The sequence below is a fragment of the Triticum urartu genome, chromosome 3A (genome assembly GCF_056163025.1).
Source record: "Triticum urartu cultivar PI428250 chromosome 3A, HENAU_Tu73, whole genome shotgun sequence".
NCBI classification, from domain to species: Eukaryota; Viridiplantae; Streptophyta; class Magnoliopsida; order Poales; family Poaceae; genus Triticum; species Triticum urartu.
The window spans coordinates 24,714,054-24,733,096 of NC_141875.1; the positions used below are offsets into that span (position 1 = coordinate 24,714,054).

Consider the following 19,043-nt stretch of genomic DNA (forward strand, 5'->3'; position numbering starts at 1 on the left):
ATGTGAGTTTCTCAAACATAGTTAATTATTAACTAATTTATATTGTTCATTTCAAAATAGTTGACAGCTTATTTCCATTGACAGCTTATTTTGAAGTATCAAAGAATGTGCAGAAGATGGTAGATAGAACTTACTACACCGATGGCTCTGAGTTAACGTACAAGGAGAAAAATCATCTGGTTGGATTTTGTAATGATCTTGAGAATTACAATATCTACAATCGAACTCCTCAACATTATGGTCAATACGTGCCACTAGTGCACGTGTTGAACTACGGTAACTACTATGGAGATACCCTGGTAAGATTTTTTACTATTACGACATACGTGCATCTTTTGCATACAAATATAAAACTAGTACTTGATTGCTAACTATGAAGTTATTACTATGTTTTTCAACAGATAATCCCAGAGGATTGTGTGCCTCATCTGATGTATGAGCATGGTCGCCTTGATGTTCATATATCCAGGTCATCCTACGAATCTCAACTGTCCATACCGGATTTCTAAAAGAAGTGGAGACATGCAAATCATAGAATGGAAAAAATGTATGGACACTCGTAAAGAGGTTCTTAGACGCAAAAGGAAGCGCGGCGCGAGAATTGGAGACAGAATGATCTCCATTCTCCATAATGGAGAGTCAGGGTCTATACTGTTTTATGCTATTTTACCTTAAAGAGGGTATTTAGCTCCTACCTAATACTGATGATCATGTGCTAAGAACAATTAAGTAGGGTTGGGTTCGATGACTATGAGGATGATGATCGTATGACTTGTTATTAATAACGAGTAGAAGTTCTATCATGATGATTAGTAGGACTTATTATTATGATGATGCATGATGTGAGCATGAAGAGTTATTATATATATATATCAGTGGGTGAAATGAACATGGATTGAATTGAAGTGAAGGCAACATGCATGTGGTCCATGTCGAAAGTAGTACTAATCCAAACTTGATCAAGTTGGGATTAATTAGTATTACTTTCGACATGCACCACATATGTTGCCTTCACTTCAATCTAAGCCATGTTTAGGCATAGCATAGCGTTGGTATAAACCAAGCACGGAGATATAAGAGAGGACACTTCTCTCTATTAGCTAGCTAATAACAAACTAAATTAATCCCCAAAACCCCTAAACAAGCCCCTTTCAAAAAAAAACCCCAGTCACAGAAATGCTGACGCGTGGATGCCTATTGATCCCGGTTGGTTCCACCAACCGGGACCTTAGGCCCTCCTGCCTGGGCTCGGCACACCGGCCACGTGGAGGCCCATCTGTCCCGGTTCTGGTTAGAACCAGGACTAAAGGGTCAGAGCATTAGTAACGACCCTTTAGTCCCGGTTCAGGAACCGGGACAAAAAGCCCTTATGAACCGGGACAATAGACCCGTTTTCTACTAGTGCATAGAACTGATTGCCTCGTTGGGGACAAATCTGAACCTTCTTTATTCAGCGCCGACATCACCGCCTCCAATGTGAAGACACTAACAAAATACTAATGCATGTCATAAAAAATTATGTCGTTGGATTCGTATTTAAGCATAGTTTTCAAATATATTAATTTTTGTAGCATGCATTAACATTTTTTTATTAAATTTAAGGTCAAATTTTGACACAGAATACAAATGAAATTAATAAATTAGGACGGAGGTGGTACTATACTAGTGATGAGGGTGAGATTTGTACCTGGCTATGTCAATACCGATAATAAGAAGAGCGAGGAGCAAGCGTGCGAGCCGCTCCGGCGTTAGACGCGTCTGATGCATGTAAATATTACGTACATATATATTGGGACGATCAGGTTGCCGGCGGCATCTCGTCTCGACAATTGGCGTATCCTTGAAACGTAGACGTCGACATATCGCCCTCGTCGTTGATCTGCCGCCGGCAAGATATTACTTTGTTGTCGCTCAACCTAAATCCATATATGTTTGTTACAGCCGCATCAGCCAATTTTAGTATGGTCCCAAAAAAATTTTAAACCCTAAACCCTAAAAGCTGTGGAAAGTGAGAGATTTTGGATCCGAAACAGCTTCACGCACGATTCTTGTGCCCGATCTGTGCACGACATGCAAATCCAGTGACTACTGCTGTTCTCAGTCATAAGCATGTGCGGCTGGATTCCATCGTCGTCTAGCTATCGTGCAATATTTGTCGTGTGTATAGCACCTTTCTTTTGGATCTGGCAACCATCGATTGAAGCATCAATTAATACTGCGTCCTCACAAGTTTATCCTCCCAGCCCCAGCGTTACAGCTAGCCCATGGAGAAGACGGTCGTTCTGTACCCCGGCCTCGCCGTGAGCCACTTTGTCCCGACGATGCAGCTCGCCGCCCAGCTCCCCGAGCACGGCTACGCTGTCTCCGTCGCGCTCATCAATCTCGGCGTCATGGAAGACACCATCTTCAGTGCCGTCGTCGCCCGCGTCGCCGCCTCCATGCCGTCCGTCAGCTTCCACACCCTCCCAGGTGTGGAGGACCCGCCCAAACTAACCCTGGACATACACTTCATCCCCAGGTACCTCGACCTCCTGCGCCGCTACAACGAGCGCCTCCACGAGTTCCTCTCTTCCATGCGTCCTCACGCCGTGGTCGTCGACTCGTTGTCTAGCGAGGCGGTCGTGGTCGCAAAGAGGCTCGGGATCCGCTGCTACAACTTGTTCACCAGCAGCGCCTCCATCCTCGCCGCCTTCTCCCAGCTTCCTACGCTCCTTCCATTTCCACATGGAGTGCGGTTTTGTGTAGCTCGAGCTACGTGGTACCCCTTATCTTAGCCATCCATTTTTGCATCAGGATCCGTGCAGATACATTTGTTATTTTTGTTTTTCTCAAACGAAACAACGTATAAACTTCAAACTTTGCAGGACAATGAAACATTCTAATTACTATGTGGGGAAAAACTTTCAGATTTTTTCATGCATTTTAAATGCTAAATTTTTTTTAATCAAGAAAATTCTCATTTTGTATATTTATGTCGGTCCAAAAAATCTGAAAGTTTTTTCACACATTGAAGTTGTAAAGTTTGTTTGATCTGGAAAGTTTGAAGTCTATATGTTATTTCATTTGAAAAAAATCTTCTTGTTGTAAGTTAATTGAAGAATACGGATCTCAAAGCAATGTTGGAGGGTTGAAGACAAGAGGTTTCATGTAGCTCGACCTACAAAGAAACTTTACCTTCCACATGGCGGGGAGAACTTCGGGGAGCTAGGAGACAGCCCTCACGAGCTCTTCAGCCTTCCACCCATGCCGGCTTCGCACCTATTGGCCGAAATGCTCGAGGACCCGGAGAGCGAGACGTACAAGACGACCATGGGCTCCCTGTGCTGGATCATGGAGGCCAATGGCACGCTGGTGAACACGTTCGAGTCGTTGGAGGCTCGGGGGGTGGCGGCTCTCAGGGATCAACGGTGTGTCCCCGGTCGGGTTTTGCCTCCGGTGTACTGCGTCGGTCCGTTTGTCGGTGCCATCGCCGAGGCAAAAGAGCGGCACGAGTGCCTTGTCTGGCTAGACGGCCAACCGGACCGCAGCGTGGTGTTCCTCTGCTTCGGGAGCATAGGCGCAGAAAGCCACTCCAAGGAGCAGCTCAGGGAGATCGCCATCGGCCTTGAAAAGTCCGGCCACCGCTTCCTGTGGGTCGTGCGAGCACCGGTGAACGACATGGAGAAGCCGTTCAACCCCAGTGCCGACCCGGACCTCGACACTCTCCTGGCGGATGGGTTCATGGAGCGCACCAGTGGTCGCGGTCTCGTTGTCAAGCTGTGGGCGCCACAGTTAGACGTGCTCCGCCACAGGGTCACCGGGGCGTTCGTGACGCATTGCGGGTGGAACTCAGTGCTGGAGAGCGTCACGGCCGGCGTGCCGATGCTGTGCTGGCCGCTGTACGCGGAGCAGAAGATGAACAAGATATTCATGGTGGGGGACATGGGGATCGCCGTGGAGATGATCGGGTGGCAGCAGGGGTTGGTCAAGGCCGACGAGGTGGAGGGCAAGGTACGGCTTGTCATGGAGTCCGAGGAGGGCAGGGAGCTCAGTGCACGGGTGGAGGCCCACAAGAAAGGCGCCGCGGCGGCTCACAACAACGGCGGGTCGTCACGCCTGGCGTTTGCCCAGTTCTTGGCGGACGTGGCCAGCCTTCAGGATCGGGCACGCACTGGGGAAGGGATCCCCATGGGACTCAGCGATGCATGAACTCTTTTACAGAATTTTGCCATGTGATCTTGGCACTGGGGAAGTTTACATTGATGAATGATCTTGGCAGTACGGTATATGTTGCATCTTACAGTGATCATTTTCTTTTACCTGTCTACACGTCTAAGTCGCGATTCACATGTCGACTAGGATTTTGTATTTAACATATTCAGTGTGTTGCAATATTTTGTTTATCTACTAAAATAGATATTTATTCACACAATATTGTAAAACAATGTAGTCTTTTCCACAGATCCTAAAATCGGGTCGACAGCTCTCGCTTCTCGGTGTCAACCGAGACTAATGAAAAACAAACAGCGGAGACTTAGCAAAACACATTTCCTTTTATTTGAAAGTTTGACATTTAGTGCTCATATGTTTCTTAGCTTGCATTTTGCGCTAAGCAAGGAATTATGTGGCATTGCGATTGTGACATAAGAGCATCTACAATTAAGGAATCTAGTCTGCTAGAACAAATTCCTTATAATACATTCCATATATAATGGTGTGCGTAAATGTTCAATACAACTCACAAGTGGAGCCCACTCGTCGGTGTCCTAGGAATTTTCAAGCACTAGGACAAGGAATAAGCCCCATGTTCCTTAAATATAAGGAATAAGGTGATGGTTTTAAGAAAGATCCTTAAAATAAAGGCGCTTATAGGCGCCGGTGCGCCGGCCGAACTGTTCGGCCGGTCCGGCCCCAGCCACCCGATAAAACGATTAAGGGCCGTTAGATTTAATCCCTGATTCATCTTCCTCCTAGTTATCCCCGCCACAACTACGTTTGACACCCCCAGCGACCAAGCTTGAAGAACCACCGCGGCATCCCCGTCGCCGATTGGCGCCCTTGCCGGCCGTCCTCGTCGCCGGGGCCGCTCGCCGGCGGACCTCGCTGGGCCGCCGCAGCTCGCCAGGCCGCCGCAGCTCGCCGGGGGCACTCGCCAGATGCAGCTCTGCCTTTGCATCTCAATGTGTCTCGCACCCTCTAGATGCAGCTCTGGCGCCCGCGCTTCCCATCGATACAACTTCGCCACCCCCCGCACTCGCCATGGACGGATCCCGCCCTCGCCGCCCGCGCACGCCATGGATGCAGCTCCGTCTCGCCGGCGATTGACTGGTTCCAGCAAATAGAAATGCCCGTTGTATCATTTTTCGTTGTCGGTCGTAGCAAAATGGAGACACGGTTGCAGCAAAAGAAACGTCGCCGTCGTCGTCGAGCCTCGCAGCTCAGCCGTGATGGATGTCGCAAAACGTTATGCCGGTTGTAGCAAAAAGCGATGCTAGTTGTAGCAAAACGCAAAACCGGCTATGTGTTGTAGCAAAACGTGACGCCGGTCGTAGCAAAATGCTATGCCGGTTGTAGCAAAATCTATGCCAGTTGAAGCATGTAGCAAAACTGCAGCGTTTTATCATCTTCTTCCACCTCCAGCCGTCGCTGGTTGAAGCTTTCTTATTTTCATAGTGTATAGTTGTAGTTTTCTCTCTCAATGGTTGGAGCTTTTTCCAACAACCGTTGAAGCTTTTCTACCTAAAGGTTGTAGCTATTTTCTTTTTAGCAACCTTGGTCAAGGATTTTTGTGTTTGTTTCGGTTGAAGCTTTTTCCATGGAAGGTGGTAGCATTTCATGTCAACGGTTGTAGCTTTGCGGCGATGGCGCTGGCCGCTTGTAGCTTTCTCTACATCCGGTTGAAGCTTTTCAGCTAGGGGGATGAAACTTTTTTTTAAACGGTTGCAACATGAGGGGGTGCGACAGTTCTGCAGAAGCCTCCCGTGTCATGCATCGCCGCCCGGCTCGTCGGCGGCGAGGCAGAAGCACGAGGCGCGTGGGAGTTGCAACCGACAGGAATGGGATTGGTCAACAACCTTGCTGCATCCAATGGCGAGCGGGGCTGCAAGCGTGGCAGGGTGAGATCTACATCCATGGCCGGCGGAGATTCGATCTTCCATGGCCGACGGCGAGCTACTCACGAGCTGCAGCGATGGAGGCAGCAGATGCGGGCGTCGGCGCTGCGTGCTGCAACGTCGGAGGCAGGAGACGAGGATGGGACGAGATCTGTGGAGCTGCGAGACGGGGATGAGGCGAGATCCGCGGGATAACGCAGGAGGACTAGTCAACTCAGGTCCACCGCGCCACGTGGTTGCTCGCGGGTGGGTCGCACGTGCGCGCGTGGACTGGACCGGCCGAAGCTTGCGCCGGCGCACCGTCTCCAAACATTTACCTTAAAATAATAAGGAGAATTAATGTGATACATAATCTGCTAAAGTGGTTATGTTCCATATAATGGCAGGTTTTAAGGAATCAGAATGTACGATGATAAAATATCTGCTAGGGTCCATCCACAGACTCCTCGCTCCCATGCTAGCGTTTCAGAAGAAAAATCGATAGCTCTCCCCAAAAAAGGAAAAACCTGTCCACCAGGGTTTGTTTCGATGGATTAAAATATATTATTAAATATCAGTTAAAATCAATGAAAAAAATAGCGCGTTATAGCGTGTAGAAAATTGCCTCGCTAAATAAATCAATGTACAATGCGTCGCTAATAGCACGCTACAGCGCGTTCTAGCACGCTAATAGCATATTTTCAAGGGCGGCGCTATTTTCTGTAGCGCGCTATTTTTTTCCTTGGTTAAAATATGTATATTGCAAAAGAAATATCCCTTTATTTGGATAAAATATGTTCATCTCAAGTTTAGTATAGTCCGGGCTCTCCCTCTCCCTTTCCCTGCCTCCCTCCCTGTCACGGGAACAACCACAATATTACATCAGGCACTTCGGATGAAGCCCAAGGACGACCCGCTCGGCCCAAGCGGGGGACGAAGCCCAACCCACAGAACAGGAGATGACCGGGTCTAGTAACCGAAGATATATGGGGCGACTCTTCTTCCGGGAGAGGCATCGAAGAACTGAAGACTGAACCGGCCGCCGTTGGGCGTTTTCCCCTCTCCCACCCCTGGCTCTCGATTCCCCGATCCCCCTTCTTGCTGCTACTACCTGTATCTTGTATTCCAGATTCATAGCAATTGAGTGAGCAATATATCCTAGATCGAGGTCCGTATCACTCCCTCAATAAAAGTGTGGCAACTAGTGCAATCTATCTCTGGATAGCCTAATGGTTATTTACTTAGTTCCGATCTTCCATAATAGCTTTTGCCAGCCACCAGAAGAAACCACCGAGAATAAAATCGAAAACAAGCCTATTTATACAGGGTGCAAACACGTGGGTACTAGCTTGGTGAGCTGTGACCTACAGGTCCCTGTTAATGGAGGATGGCCATGACAGCCTCCTCTGGTCGATACCATCCACTCCATCACCTTCAGGGTTTACGTCGCCCACTTGCTTCCAGCAATTGAGCATCAAGCCCTCTCTCCACTGAGGTGGCGTCAAGAACTTCGAGTCATCACTGGATCCATCTGGGGTCATTGACATTGAAGGACCAACACGTAGTGTTTGGAGAGTAGAAAAGGATTCCCTCATCGCAGACATGGCCTCGAAGAACCGGGTGCAGGATGCGAGCGCAACAGGTTGTGGCATTTCCTTCACAGAAATAAAAAGATAGCCATTAATATTTCCCATCTGACATGGTATAATCACAGCAACATCAGGTCCAAAGGCCTCCTATTGGTTCACGGCCTCTATGGCAGTTAAGCTATCAGAGTCAATGATCAAACGGTTGCAGCTGATCCTTTGTGCTAACAAAATCCCGTTTCTTATTGCATGTATCTCCGAAGAGTCAGCTGAGCACACATGAGGCAAGAACCATGTGTAGGCTGCGATAAAGCCACGAACTCTTCCCCCCACGTACCCCCCGCGTCACCTCCCCGAGCAAGGCGACCGGGGCGGCCCTCTCTTCCCCCGCCGCCTAGCCCACCTCCCCTCGCTCCCTCCTGCCGCTGCCATCGACCGGCGTGGCCGGGCGCTTGCCCGTGCGGCGTCGTTCTTGGCCGGCAGTGGCGGCCCCTCTTCCTTCTCCCGTTGCAGTTCCCGGCTCGGGCGGCGTGTTCCGGTGGCGGAGCTCCTTGGCAGGCGGCGTTCTGGTACAGATCAGGAGGCTGAGTGGCGGCGGTGGTGGCTGGAGTTGGGGCTTGGCCGGCGGCGCCCTCCATGCCAAGATCTGGGCTCCTTCGGGCCCGATTTGGGTTGGGGTGGGCCGGCTTGGCCTCCGGCTGGTCTGGCGAGCCACGAGAGAGAGGGGCGGCGGCTGTTGCGCCGCGTCTGATGCAGCATGGCGGCGGGAGCTTAGCGGGCCTGATCTGGGCCTGGCTGGGCAGTTGGCCCGGTGTGCTCTTGCTCTGCATCCGGTCTGCTACAGCTTGAGCCGGTGGAGATTGTCCCCTCCCATGTGCCTGCGGTACTGCCGGCCCCTGTCAACGGTGGTTTTGTTCGGCCTGGCCGGCCTCGCGACGTTTGTTGTGGTGAGACGACGGTGGTGTCCTCGTGGCTGTGGTGGCGCATGTTGGTGGGCGATAGGCAGGGTGGAGCCAACAATTGGTCTTGGGTGGTGGGTGTGAGAGGTAGGGAGAAATCTCCGTCGGGCATGCCCGACTCCGACGTGGTGACGCCTGCGGGCGCCGCCACCCTTCTTGAAGGGCGCCGGGTATACCTCTCCCTCACTCCCCTCCGCGTACCGAGAGAAATCTTAGGACTCGTCCGGGCAGCAGCGTCGTCGTCGTTGCGGTCCTTCTTGAAGGTGCTGCTTGGTACACGGCGATTCGATGGCATTGGAGCGTGGCGGAATTCTTCGACAGGTGCAGCGGTTGCGGGATGCTACAACTTTCGTTGAGCCGGTGTTGCTCACATTTCTTTTTCTTATTTTCTCTTGTTTTCTTTTGGGCATGATTGTGCTGTCTACCCCAGCGTAGTATCGTTGGTTGTATCGGTGACGATTGCTTTGTAATACAAAGCGAGGGGAAACCCTATTTTGAGGCTGCAATAAAATCACCCTTTTCATCTGGAGCAACACCTCCTGTGGCTCCAGACATGGTATTTGTACAAAATGAAGCATCAACGTTGACCTTTACCAATCCTCTAGCCTGGTTTTTTCACACGTGATCACGTTTTCTAATAGGACATTTTGGCAACGATGATCCGAAAAAATTGGAACATAGAAGTTTTATAGAAAGAGCAGTTCGGTCCGGTGCTTGGAGTGTTTTGCCTTTAACAATCTGACGGCGCTGCCACCAGATGTACCATGCTACAACCGCGAATAATTCCGCTTTGGACAGTTCACCGACCGCACCTTCAATTCTGCCCAAGATTTCCATTATTACGGATCACCGAACGCCCTGTTGATCTCATCGGCAAAATCCAACTCAGCCCAAATTTTCTTTGCACGGGAGCAAGTGAATAAGCAGTGATGTATATCTTCCATTCCAAATTTGCATATAGGGCACTATGCACTTAGTGGGATGTGTCGTGCTGCTAGAATACCAAAATAAGGGAGAACACCTTTCAAAACTTTGCAGATAAAATGCTTAACTTTTCCAGGTATACAAGGGCGCCAAGCCGATTTCCAAATCGGATTAATTTGCATACAACCCTGGCCATCCTGTCGCAACCATTGATGCCCGGACTGGCGTTGGAACTCTACGCGGTAAGCTGATTTTACAGAGAAAGTCCCTAATCTAGTTGCACCCCACGCCACAAAATCATCCAACAGCTCCACCTGAAGTGGTATCTGCATTATTCTGCGGACATTAACTGGTGAAAAAACTTACGCAATTAGATCAGCATCCCACACTCATCGTCGATGGAAGCCATCGGTCATCGGCAGAGATTATATTGGTCGACTATGGTGAGATTTACCTTTTCCTTTTGTTGATCTGGTCATGAAAAGCTTTTTTTCATAGGCGCCTCGTAGTCAACAGGAACGCCTCCTTTCACTAAACACACATCGTCGAAAATCCTGAAGTAAATCAAGGATAAATGTGAGCACCATGACTTGTACCTTGGTGGGCTGGGGAAACGACTGTCCACCTAACCATCCAACCACAGGTTCGTTCGCGTAATGGAAAGCTGTTGCAACAATGAAAGAGCAGCAAATCAGAGGGAATGGAGGATATGGCCAGGAGGGTGGCCTGGGTTTGACGGTGGTGGTTATATGGGGACAAACTTGTGCTTTCCCAAAATCAAGCAGCAAATGTGTAGCCGCACCCAAAAAAAATACCAAACCTTATTCAAAAAATATATACTAAATAAAAAATATTTTGGATATTAGCATGACAAACATATACGAAATCTCTCCCGTTGCACCATTCGTAGACAAGGTTATAAGCATATACCATAATGCAAAATAAGCTTAATGTTTCACCATGTCGGAACACACAAACATGCCACGTACATAGCACACACCGAGTGGCCCAACACTTCTCGAAACTAATTCACACAGACACAGACGCATACACACACAAACACATGCACGGCATAGATTATTTTGTGACCAGGCACTTAACGTGCTTCAGCTACTAATTTTCTCCATTGTGCACTGACGCCCTTATTTAGTAGTTCTTTTTTTTTGCGGGTGCCTTATTTAGTAGTTATAGCACACCACTACTTTATGGATACCAAAGGGTCGCCATTACATCATTTGCAGCACAACCTTATGGATAGACCTCGATGACACCCCGAGCTCCAAGTTTCTTGACAATTTTGTAGTCGCTAAACCCTGCTTTCGCAAAGATGGAACTCTATTCATTTTCATCCCGCTGCCGTCCCCTGGTATATACCATCATTGCCACATCCATCAGCAGTTGGGTTTCGAACATCTGTCCTGAAGAAGAGTCAACCACAATGTCTATGATAATCACTTTTCCTCCTGCTTCTCGGCAAGGAATGGCCTTCTTGCATTGGGCTAGGATATTGATGCAGTCCTCATCACTCCAGAAGTGTAGAACAAGCTGACATGGGAAAATATGTGTGTGGTTAAGCAGTGTGTAATAAGAAGACATAAAATTTACGAACTCGATGTAGTTATGCATTACTATTAGTAGTTTTCAATTAGATATAAAGGATGCGTCAAAAGAATGTACATACTAGTGATACAAACTCTCAACTTTAATGAGGTATAGAATCATGAGCGCTAAAAAGGTATAACATTGTGGAGACAAACCAGTTTGTACCTTGAGCATTACAGCTTGAGCAGGTGGGATGGAATGGAACATGTCACCGGCGACATAGTTAACGAGACCATCGCTCGGATTTTTATCAACCACCTTTGGAAGGTCCAACACATTGCACTTTATATGAGGGTAGGCCTTAACGATGGACCTAGCTGTCGTTCCATCACCACCACAACAATCTGTGAGCGACTGCAATCCACTGAATAGGCCATGACATTCCCGCAATACTGTACCAATTCCCATATGGTCATGGGCAGCTAAAGCTTCATTGAACAACTTGTCACACTCTGGGTCGAGGACCGCCATACTCTCCTCAAAGAGTGCCGCGCCGTGCACTTCCTCGAATGGTGACGGCACGGGCTGCGCGATATCCTTCTTGAACCAGTCGGCCAGCCCCATGGCCGCCTCCATGTAATGCCAGGAGGTCACGGCGAGCACAAGAGCCGTCTGACTAGCATCGCCGTCGATGCGTACACCATCCACGAGGAGGTAGGACAGTGGGACGAGGCTGTAGATCCCAGCCTCGTTTGACGCCAGCACCCCCGTCGTGGACAGCAGCCGCAAGAGGCGGCTGAGGAACGGCGCCTTGGATGGCGGGAGGGACAGCGTGGTGACCAGGTCCGGCAACGACGCGGCACCGCCAAGACGATGGATCGCGGTAGGGATGCCGAGCTGGATGGCGCAACTGAGCGCCATTGGTGTGAGGTAGCTGAGGCTGTGGCGCCAAAGGTCAGCCTGCGCCTGGACCAGCTCACCGTCGGTGGGGATTGTCATGGTCTGTGAAGACTTGGCTGCCATTGCTTTCTGTATGAGATTATGAGGCCGGTGTTGTGTGTGTTGATTACTTACCTAGCTTGGGCGGTTTATATAGCACCCATTTTTTGCTACAGCTACATAAATTAACACTGATTTAATTATTCACTCGTGGAACTCGAGTTGGGCTGTGCTCGTCGATAATTTCTTACCCACACTGCTCAAAAGCTGAGCGAGGAGCTGTTTGTTTCAGGGCAGGACTATACGCGTCGACATGCCTCGTTACGCTACACACACTGCTCAGGAGCATTGCTGGGTCTGTTTGTGACGGACACAAGATATAGCACCAAGATTCCTTTCCACTATACTGCCAGATAATTAGTTCCATGGACAGCTCAATAATTACTAGCTTTAATGCAATGTGCTCCCTAGGTACACCTGGCCTGTACTCTGTCTATGGAGTATGGATCGAGATCGAATAATTTGTTTGTGAAAATAAAATAAAAGATGACGTGGAGGGCGTGCATGTTTTTCATGTGGAGGTTTGCATGTGGTAGAAAGTGAAATATAAGTGAATTGCATATGGTTGATGAAGTGGAGGGTTTGCATGTGCTGAAAATGGGTAAACTATTTAAACCATCTCTAGCAGATCCTGTAAAAAGGCCATCGGATAAAATAACCGCCAGTCTACCGAATGAGGACGTTTTTTCCGCCCAGAATAGATCCCACAAAATCGTCCGTCCTCTACTTTTTTTTTGCAGAACCTGCATATTCCCGGCCATTTTCTCTATATCTACGAGATTGGGGGCAATTTTTACATAGACCTGAAAATAAAGAAACTGTTGGCGGGAGGGAACTTTCAGCTCCCGCCACGGTCTTTCCCGAACGCGACCTCACCGAAACGCCTCAATGCCGATGACCACCGGACCCTAACTGCCGACCCATGAGCTGCCGCCACTGCTCGTGCCGCAAGCAGCTGCCGTGAGCTGCGTGGGCTAGCTAGCTAGCTAGCGGCTCTGGTGCGCGAGCTAGCTAGCTAGCAGCTGCTGTCGCCGTCGGCACGAGCTAGCTAGTTGCCGCCACTGCCGCCTGCTCCCACTAGCCGCCACGGCGGGATTGATGTGGATGGTGTCTTCTTGCTGTGAGCTCCAGCGCCGACCCTTTGCCCATCCTGATCTCGAAGCGGCCGAGGCAGACCCAATTGTAATTTAACGAGTGTTTTAGGGGGTTTGTGCAATTTTTTCAAGACCATGAAATATTTTTACGGAATCTGTTCTGTCAGAACAAAAGCCATACTGTAAAAATACGAAAAAAAACGTTTTGTTTTGTAAACCGATTTTTACGGGACGTGATATACCGGATGTGCTGAAGATGCTCTTAGAAACTTACAAAATAGAGGTATACGATAGGATTAGCTCTCAAGTATCGCAACACATCATAGAGTTTTTTTGTTATGAATCCAAGCAGCACTGCGCTTCTGCCTGCTGATTGGAGGCCAATCGATCTAGGATTAGATAGCTAGCTAGTTGTGCACGACAAAGAGACATCACACACCGCGCGTCATAAACTGAACAGCCTTTAGCCCTTTACGACCTGGAAATAGCAACAGAGGGCAGAATTACTGCAACAAAGGTGGGGTACGTAAGCTCATGCATGACGTGTGCGTGCATGACACATGTGTATATCCCCGTGGAGAATCCTCGTGAACACTAACACAATATTTAGGCATCTCCAACGCGGACCCAAAACGGAATCCTCCTAGCTATCGGTGCCGGCCGTGGACGCGTCGTCCTTATCGTCGCGGCGAGGCATGAAAGGCGGTGGCGGTCTGGCCGACACGGACCTGGCGATATTGTCCTCGAACTCCTCCGCCGCCGCATCGGTATCATCGGTGGTGGCCCAACGTGACGGATCCACGATTGAGCTTTGAGCCATTGACTCTGGTTAGGCTTTTGGACTAGGATTCCGTTAAAATTTAGAGCCACAGCCCAGCCCGGATGTCATGCTTTCAGGTCAGCAGGCTGCCATTGCTCATGTCTATATCACGTCAAGGAGAATATCACATGTTTCGCAAAAAAAAGAGAGGAGAATATCACATGGAAAACAACATTTAAAGAAAACTTGGTGAATATCTCATTCCAAAGTTTCTGAAGAATCTAAAAAAATAACATGAGATTTTAAGAGGGTGATGTTTTATTGCCATAAGAAATTTTGAGTTGAAACACATTACGAGATGTGAGCTATGGTAAAGGCAAATTCAGCAAATAATATTCTTGTTTGCCATTATTCAATGATGATTTTGTTATTTTGTTATTCAATAATAGTGACGTTCTTGTTTGCCATTAATTCAGTTGAAACACATTACGAGTAGCTCACATCCCGTAATGTGTTTGAACTTCAATTTTTGCATGGCAATAAGCCCCACACACACATGTATAGAAACAAAGACGCTCTCTCACACACATGTATAGAAACAAAGATTCTCTCTCTCCCTTTGTCTCTCTCTATCTCTCTCACACACGTATACGAACAAACAACTTATCTCTCCCTCCGCATACCTCGCGTCAAGCCCAGCATTATTATTTCTGGCATATGCACATAATATCGATGTGCATTTCACCAATATGAAGAATGTGCAAACAAATGAATGGCTTATCACATCCATAAACCATCCATCCAAGAAATGCGTGGTTGACGCATGCATGGCGCCAAATGCATGGCGTATCACTAGTTAGCCCTTCCAAACGTCACCGTTGCATTTCTCACAACAAGATCTTTGAAACTAGATCCCGTGTTAATTTGTTTGACAAACTTTTTTCAAAAAAAATCAGAAAAAAGGAATAAAAATAGAATCACATTTCGTGCTTTTCACTTTCCGGGATGCATAGTTGTGCTTAACCGTGAAGCACAACTGTGCTTTGATCCTTGAATCTCCATTGCTAAGAGCATTTACAGCTGCGATGGAGAAATCCGGCCCCTCAAACGCCCGGGCATGTCCGCAGACACTGACCTGTGACGCCTTAAATAATGCAATCCACATCCGGACACGTGAATTATTATATGTCAAAGTGGTTCACATGTTTGAGGGAAAAAGTTCATGGCGTTGAAAAAAGTTCAACAAATTTTAAAACAATCTCATGAATTTGTGAAAAAGTTCTAAATTTGAAAAATAAAAATAAAAGTAAAAAAGGAAACAAAATTAAAAAGTAGAACAGAAAAGAGAAAACCAAACAAAACCGTTCTAAAAAAAACAAACAAAAAAGAAAAAGAAAACTGACTGGAAGCTCCCTCAATTGTATTTGGGCGCACCGTCTGGACCTAATACCCAGCATTCGGTAGCAACAGGGTGCATGCCTGTTATTTTCTCTTCGCATATCGGTAATTACTTATTTTCTTTCTGTTGTGCTTTATGTAAAATGTTCTTGAACTGTCTTTAGTGTAGATAAAATGCATGAGCTTACGCTTTTGAACGAACACATAAACTGAGCAATAGCAGCCGATCTTCATCATGATGATTATTGAGCCAGCCAATTGTTGATATGTTTTTTTGTTAAATTATATTCTAGTGTGCAGTGGTAGAGCTAGATGAAATCTGCCGAGGAGGGCCAAAGACAAAATATGAGTTGCAAAATCAAACTTATTGATACGTTCTTCCATAAATTGTATACTAGTATGCGGTGGCGGAGCTAGACGAAATATATCCACGGAAGGCCAAAGACGGAATACGAGTGTTGGGGTGACGAGGGGCGCCAAATATATTCTCATCTATGCTCTTCTATAAAAAGAATTCTTCATAAAATTGGTTCAAACCTTGTGGGGGGGGGCATTTGCCCCCTTAGGCTTTGTTTGGTAGTTAGGGGAAGTTTCCCTAGGGAAGAAACGCCCAGGGTGAAAATTTCTTGGCAAAATGAACACCCCGTGGAAAATTTCTGCTGCTCCTGCTCCTGCTCCGGCTGCTGCTCCGCCGGAGCGCCAGTGCCGCGGTTGCGGATGTACTGCCACACCAGGGCGGCGCTGGCGAGGAAGGAGAACGCCCCGAGACCGTAGTCCCAGTCAACGTCAGCCGCGTCCTTCTTCTTGAGTGTGCGCAGCTCGTCGTTGATGGCCTTGCAGCTGTCGTGCACCGGCGGCGGGCGCGCATCCCCCACGCCGGCGGCGGCGAGGAGGAGGACGGCGGCGGCCTTGGCACCCATCGGGCGGCGAGGAGGAGGAGCCGGCGGCGAGGAGGAGGAGGAGCGCGGCGAGGAGGAGTGAAAATGGGGTGCGGAGAGGAGGGGGGCTTCATATGGACTTGTTTCTTGCCGGAATTGGGGGAGACGAGGTTAGTGGACGATTTGGGGGGATTGCCGGAATCGGGCAAGGATTAGCCCCCAAATCGATGATTTGGGGGGATCACCGGCGAGGAGGACGGTGGGTGGGGCGAGGAAGAGGACGGTGAGTGTGGACGGCGAACAACATCACCGAAAGGGTTACCACACATCCACACATTGGGTATATGCCCATTCAAAAAAAATATTAGTGCTTGAGCAGAAAACATAAGGTATTGAAATCGTTACTCCTCAAGATCATGCATCACTTATGGCAACGAATGTGGATGGAAGATTCAGAATGCAAGTAAAGCTTCTATGGCCGAGCAAAATGAATTAAGTTAGGAGTAGTAACCTCCATAGTCAACCCTGCAGCGGTAACCGCAACGCAACACCTTGCCGATTCCTACATTCCTTGCGATCGCCCATCTTTGTGTCACGATCATGCACCTCGCCCTTGTTGTCGCCACCCCATAATTTAGAATTAGTTGAACCCTACAATGCAAATCTCTTTGAGAAAATTCAGAAGTACAATTGCCCTACACACATCAAAATTGATGGGACGCTCTTATGCAGTAGTTTGCAATTACCATCAGACAGATCAAGCTGCTCAAAGGGTTACCATTAATCCTAACCAAAATTCTAACTTTGCATAAGTAAACTACCCAGCACAATTTTGCTAGACAAATAATTTCCACTACTCTTTAAAAGGTGGCAAGCTCCATTTGGTCAGTTCGAAATCATACAGGGAACTAAGTACTTGGTCGGTTTCTTTGTGACATGAAACATCAAGCCTCCTGACCATCACAGCATGCGCGTAAAGGAAGGAATAATTTATAGTTTTACCTCATAGCCAGAATGCACAATTTTTATGCACATGTAAATGTTTGAAGTATGAAGCAACCTTAATATGCATTGACAACTACATTGCAAAGATAATACTTTCTCGCAATTAAACTATCCTGCAAACCAGCCACTAAATCACTTCAGTATGAACACAAAAATGACCAAACAACATATTATCAAATGAAAGCAATGAACGACTCACGTTCAGGCTGTAACATTTTGGCATAAGATCTGCGTGCTTTCGCCCAAAAACAAAAGGGAAGGTTAGCGAAAAAAAAAAGAATCAAAATCTTAAAATACAAAAGCATTTCAGAGCATTTGCCAAGAGCCTGTCACAACAAGCAGGCCTGATAATAAGGTTCAAATCTGGTAGTAGCTAGTAGTGGGAAAATAAAATACACTAACAACATGTCAAACACCGTGAAGTATGAAGCGTGTCGCAGTTATGCAGTAGATGACGCCACCAACACCAAGGATGAGCAGCGCGCAGCCGGCGGCATACTTGTAGAGGTCGTTGTCGGCTGCTGCTGTAAGAAAGGGTGGAGGCAAGGGAGGCGTTGGGGCATGGACGGCGCCCGCGGCGTACTTGCGGTGGCTGGTAATACAGGGGGCAGTGGAGGGGGTGGAGGGAATGAAGACGAGGACGGGGAGGTGGAGGTGGGGGCGCTGGAACTACGACATCAGTAGAGGATGCAGGAGCGGCATCGGCAGACGGACGACATCGGTGCGTGCTTGCCGAGGTCCGCGTTGGAGGAGACGGGTAAGAGGGTGGGGAGGACGTCGAGCTGGAGGGCCGTCATGGTGGTGGGCGGTGGGGCTGAGAGGCATGAGAGGCACTGGGGAAGGACATCGCCGGCAGCGACCACCCAGCCAGATCGATTCTAGCGTTGTCGATTTGTTTCCAGATGGTTTGAGGAGGTGGGAGAGAGAGGGCCGAACTGGAAAAATGGGGCTCCGAGGGGGTTATCTGCAAATGAGCGGCGGGCGTCTTTTTGCAAAATTGCACAGGTTGTTTCGTGTGCGTTCGATGCAGATCCGACGGTCGTAAGCGACGGATGGCAGACACGTCATCATCACCAACTCAAACTTTTATAGAAGTAGAGATATATTTTGATTTGAATTTTATTCATACACGTCCACATTTTTCTTATATACCAGGAACATTTTTTATATACACATAACCATTTTTAAATGCATGATCAACATTGTTTGAAATATTATTTTTGATGTCTACGTATTTCCATACACCTTATACTTTGTTTTATACACCAGTAATATTTTTTATACATGGTTAATATTGTTTAAATACCTTTTTAGAACCACATTTTTTAAATACCTTGTGCACAAAGCGAGGCATAGGCACACCCGTGAAGTAATTGGTATTCGACCCAGCCTATGGGCTTTCTTATTTTGGTTTTCTTTCCCTTTTATGGGGATTTCAGGTTTGTTTTTTCTATGGGCGAATCACCCTGAGGGTCCGGGGAACGTTCCGTTAATTCTTCTTGGGGGCCGGGGGGAGAGCTGGGAGGTCCTAATTGGCGCTTCACAGCCATCTACTTGTTGGCCCATATTGCAAGTGCTTGATCACTTCAGCGGTCGCCCACCTGGTTGCGCACTTGAGCTTTGTTTGACCGCTCGTTGTTAACCAGCCGTTGACTTTAGAAAACAAAGATAAAACTAAAAACAAAATAAGTTGCAAAATTGAAAATTGTTCACGAATCTTTCAAAAAAGTTCATTGAATTTTTAAAAAGCCCCTGAATTTGAAAATAAAAGTTCATGAAATTTTAATAAAAGTCTTCCAATTTGCAAAAACTGCATTGAATTTGGAA

General features: G+C 47.8%; 2 protein-coding genes across 3 annotated transcripts; one reads left to right on the plus strand and one right to left on the minus strand.

The window, feature by feature from the left end:
* Positions 1 to 2,264: 2,264 nt before the first annotated feature.
* On the plus strand, positions 2,265 to 4,188 carry LOC125530683 (anthocyanidin 5,3-O-glucosyltransferase-like). 2 transcript variants are annotated; one of them, XM_087516503.1, is made up of 2 exons: positions 2,265 to 2,729; positions 3,166 to 4,188. In XM_087516503.1, the coding sequence occupies exons 1-2, from the start codon at positions 2,265 to 2,267 to the stop codon at positions 4,186 to 4,188; spliced, it is 1,488 nt and encodes a 495-aa protein (XP_087372629.1). The 2 variants fall into 2 exon arrangements, with proteins under 2 accessions (XP_087372629.1, XP_048551035.2); XM_048695078.2 differs by having other exon boundaries at positions 3,193 to 4,188.
* A 6,287-nt stretch (positions 4,189 to 10,475) lies between these two features.
* Positions 10,476 to 12,247, minus strand: LOC125547791 (flavonoid O-methyltransferase-like protein Os11g0303600). Its single transcript, XM_087516504.1, has 2 exons — positions 11,308 to 12,247; positions 10,476 to 11,085 (listed from the first exon to the last, which is right to left on the minus strand). Exons 1-2 carry the CDS (start codon positions 12,103 to 12,105, stop codon positions 10,876 to 10,878), a joined length of 1,008 nt encoding a protein of 335 aa, XP_087372630.1. The 5' UTR covers positions 12,106 to 12,247; the 3' UTR covers positions 10,476 to 10,875.
* Positions 12,248 to 19,043: the final 6,796 nt, after the last annotated feature.

Bases quoted from the DNA above. Each gene is read 5' to 3' on its own strand.
- LOC125530683 (XM_087516503.1), top strand. From the start codon at position 2,265: ATGGAGAAGACGGTCGTTCTGTACCCCGGCCTCGCCGTGAGCCACTTT. The intron at 2,730-3,165 runs GTGCGGTTTTGT...CGACCTACAAAG, and splicing joins TCCTTCCATTTCCACATGGA to AAACTTTACCTTCCACATGG.
- LOC125547791 (XM_087516504.1), bottom strand. From the start codon at position 12,105: ATGGCAGCCAAGTCTTCACAGACCATGACAATCCCCACCGACGGTGAG. The intron at 11,086-11,307 runs GTACAAACTGGT...TTCCCATGTCAG, and splicing joins CTCAAGCTGTAATGCTCAAG to CTTGTTCTACACTTCTGGAG.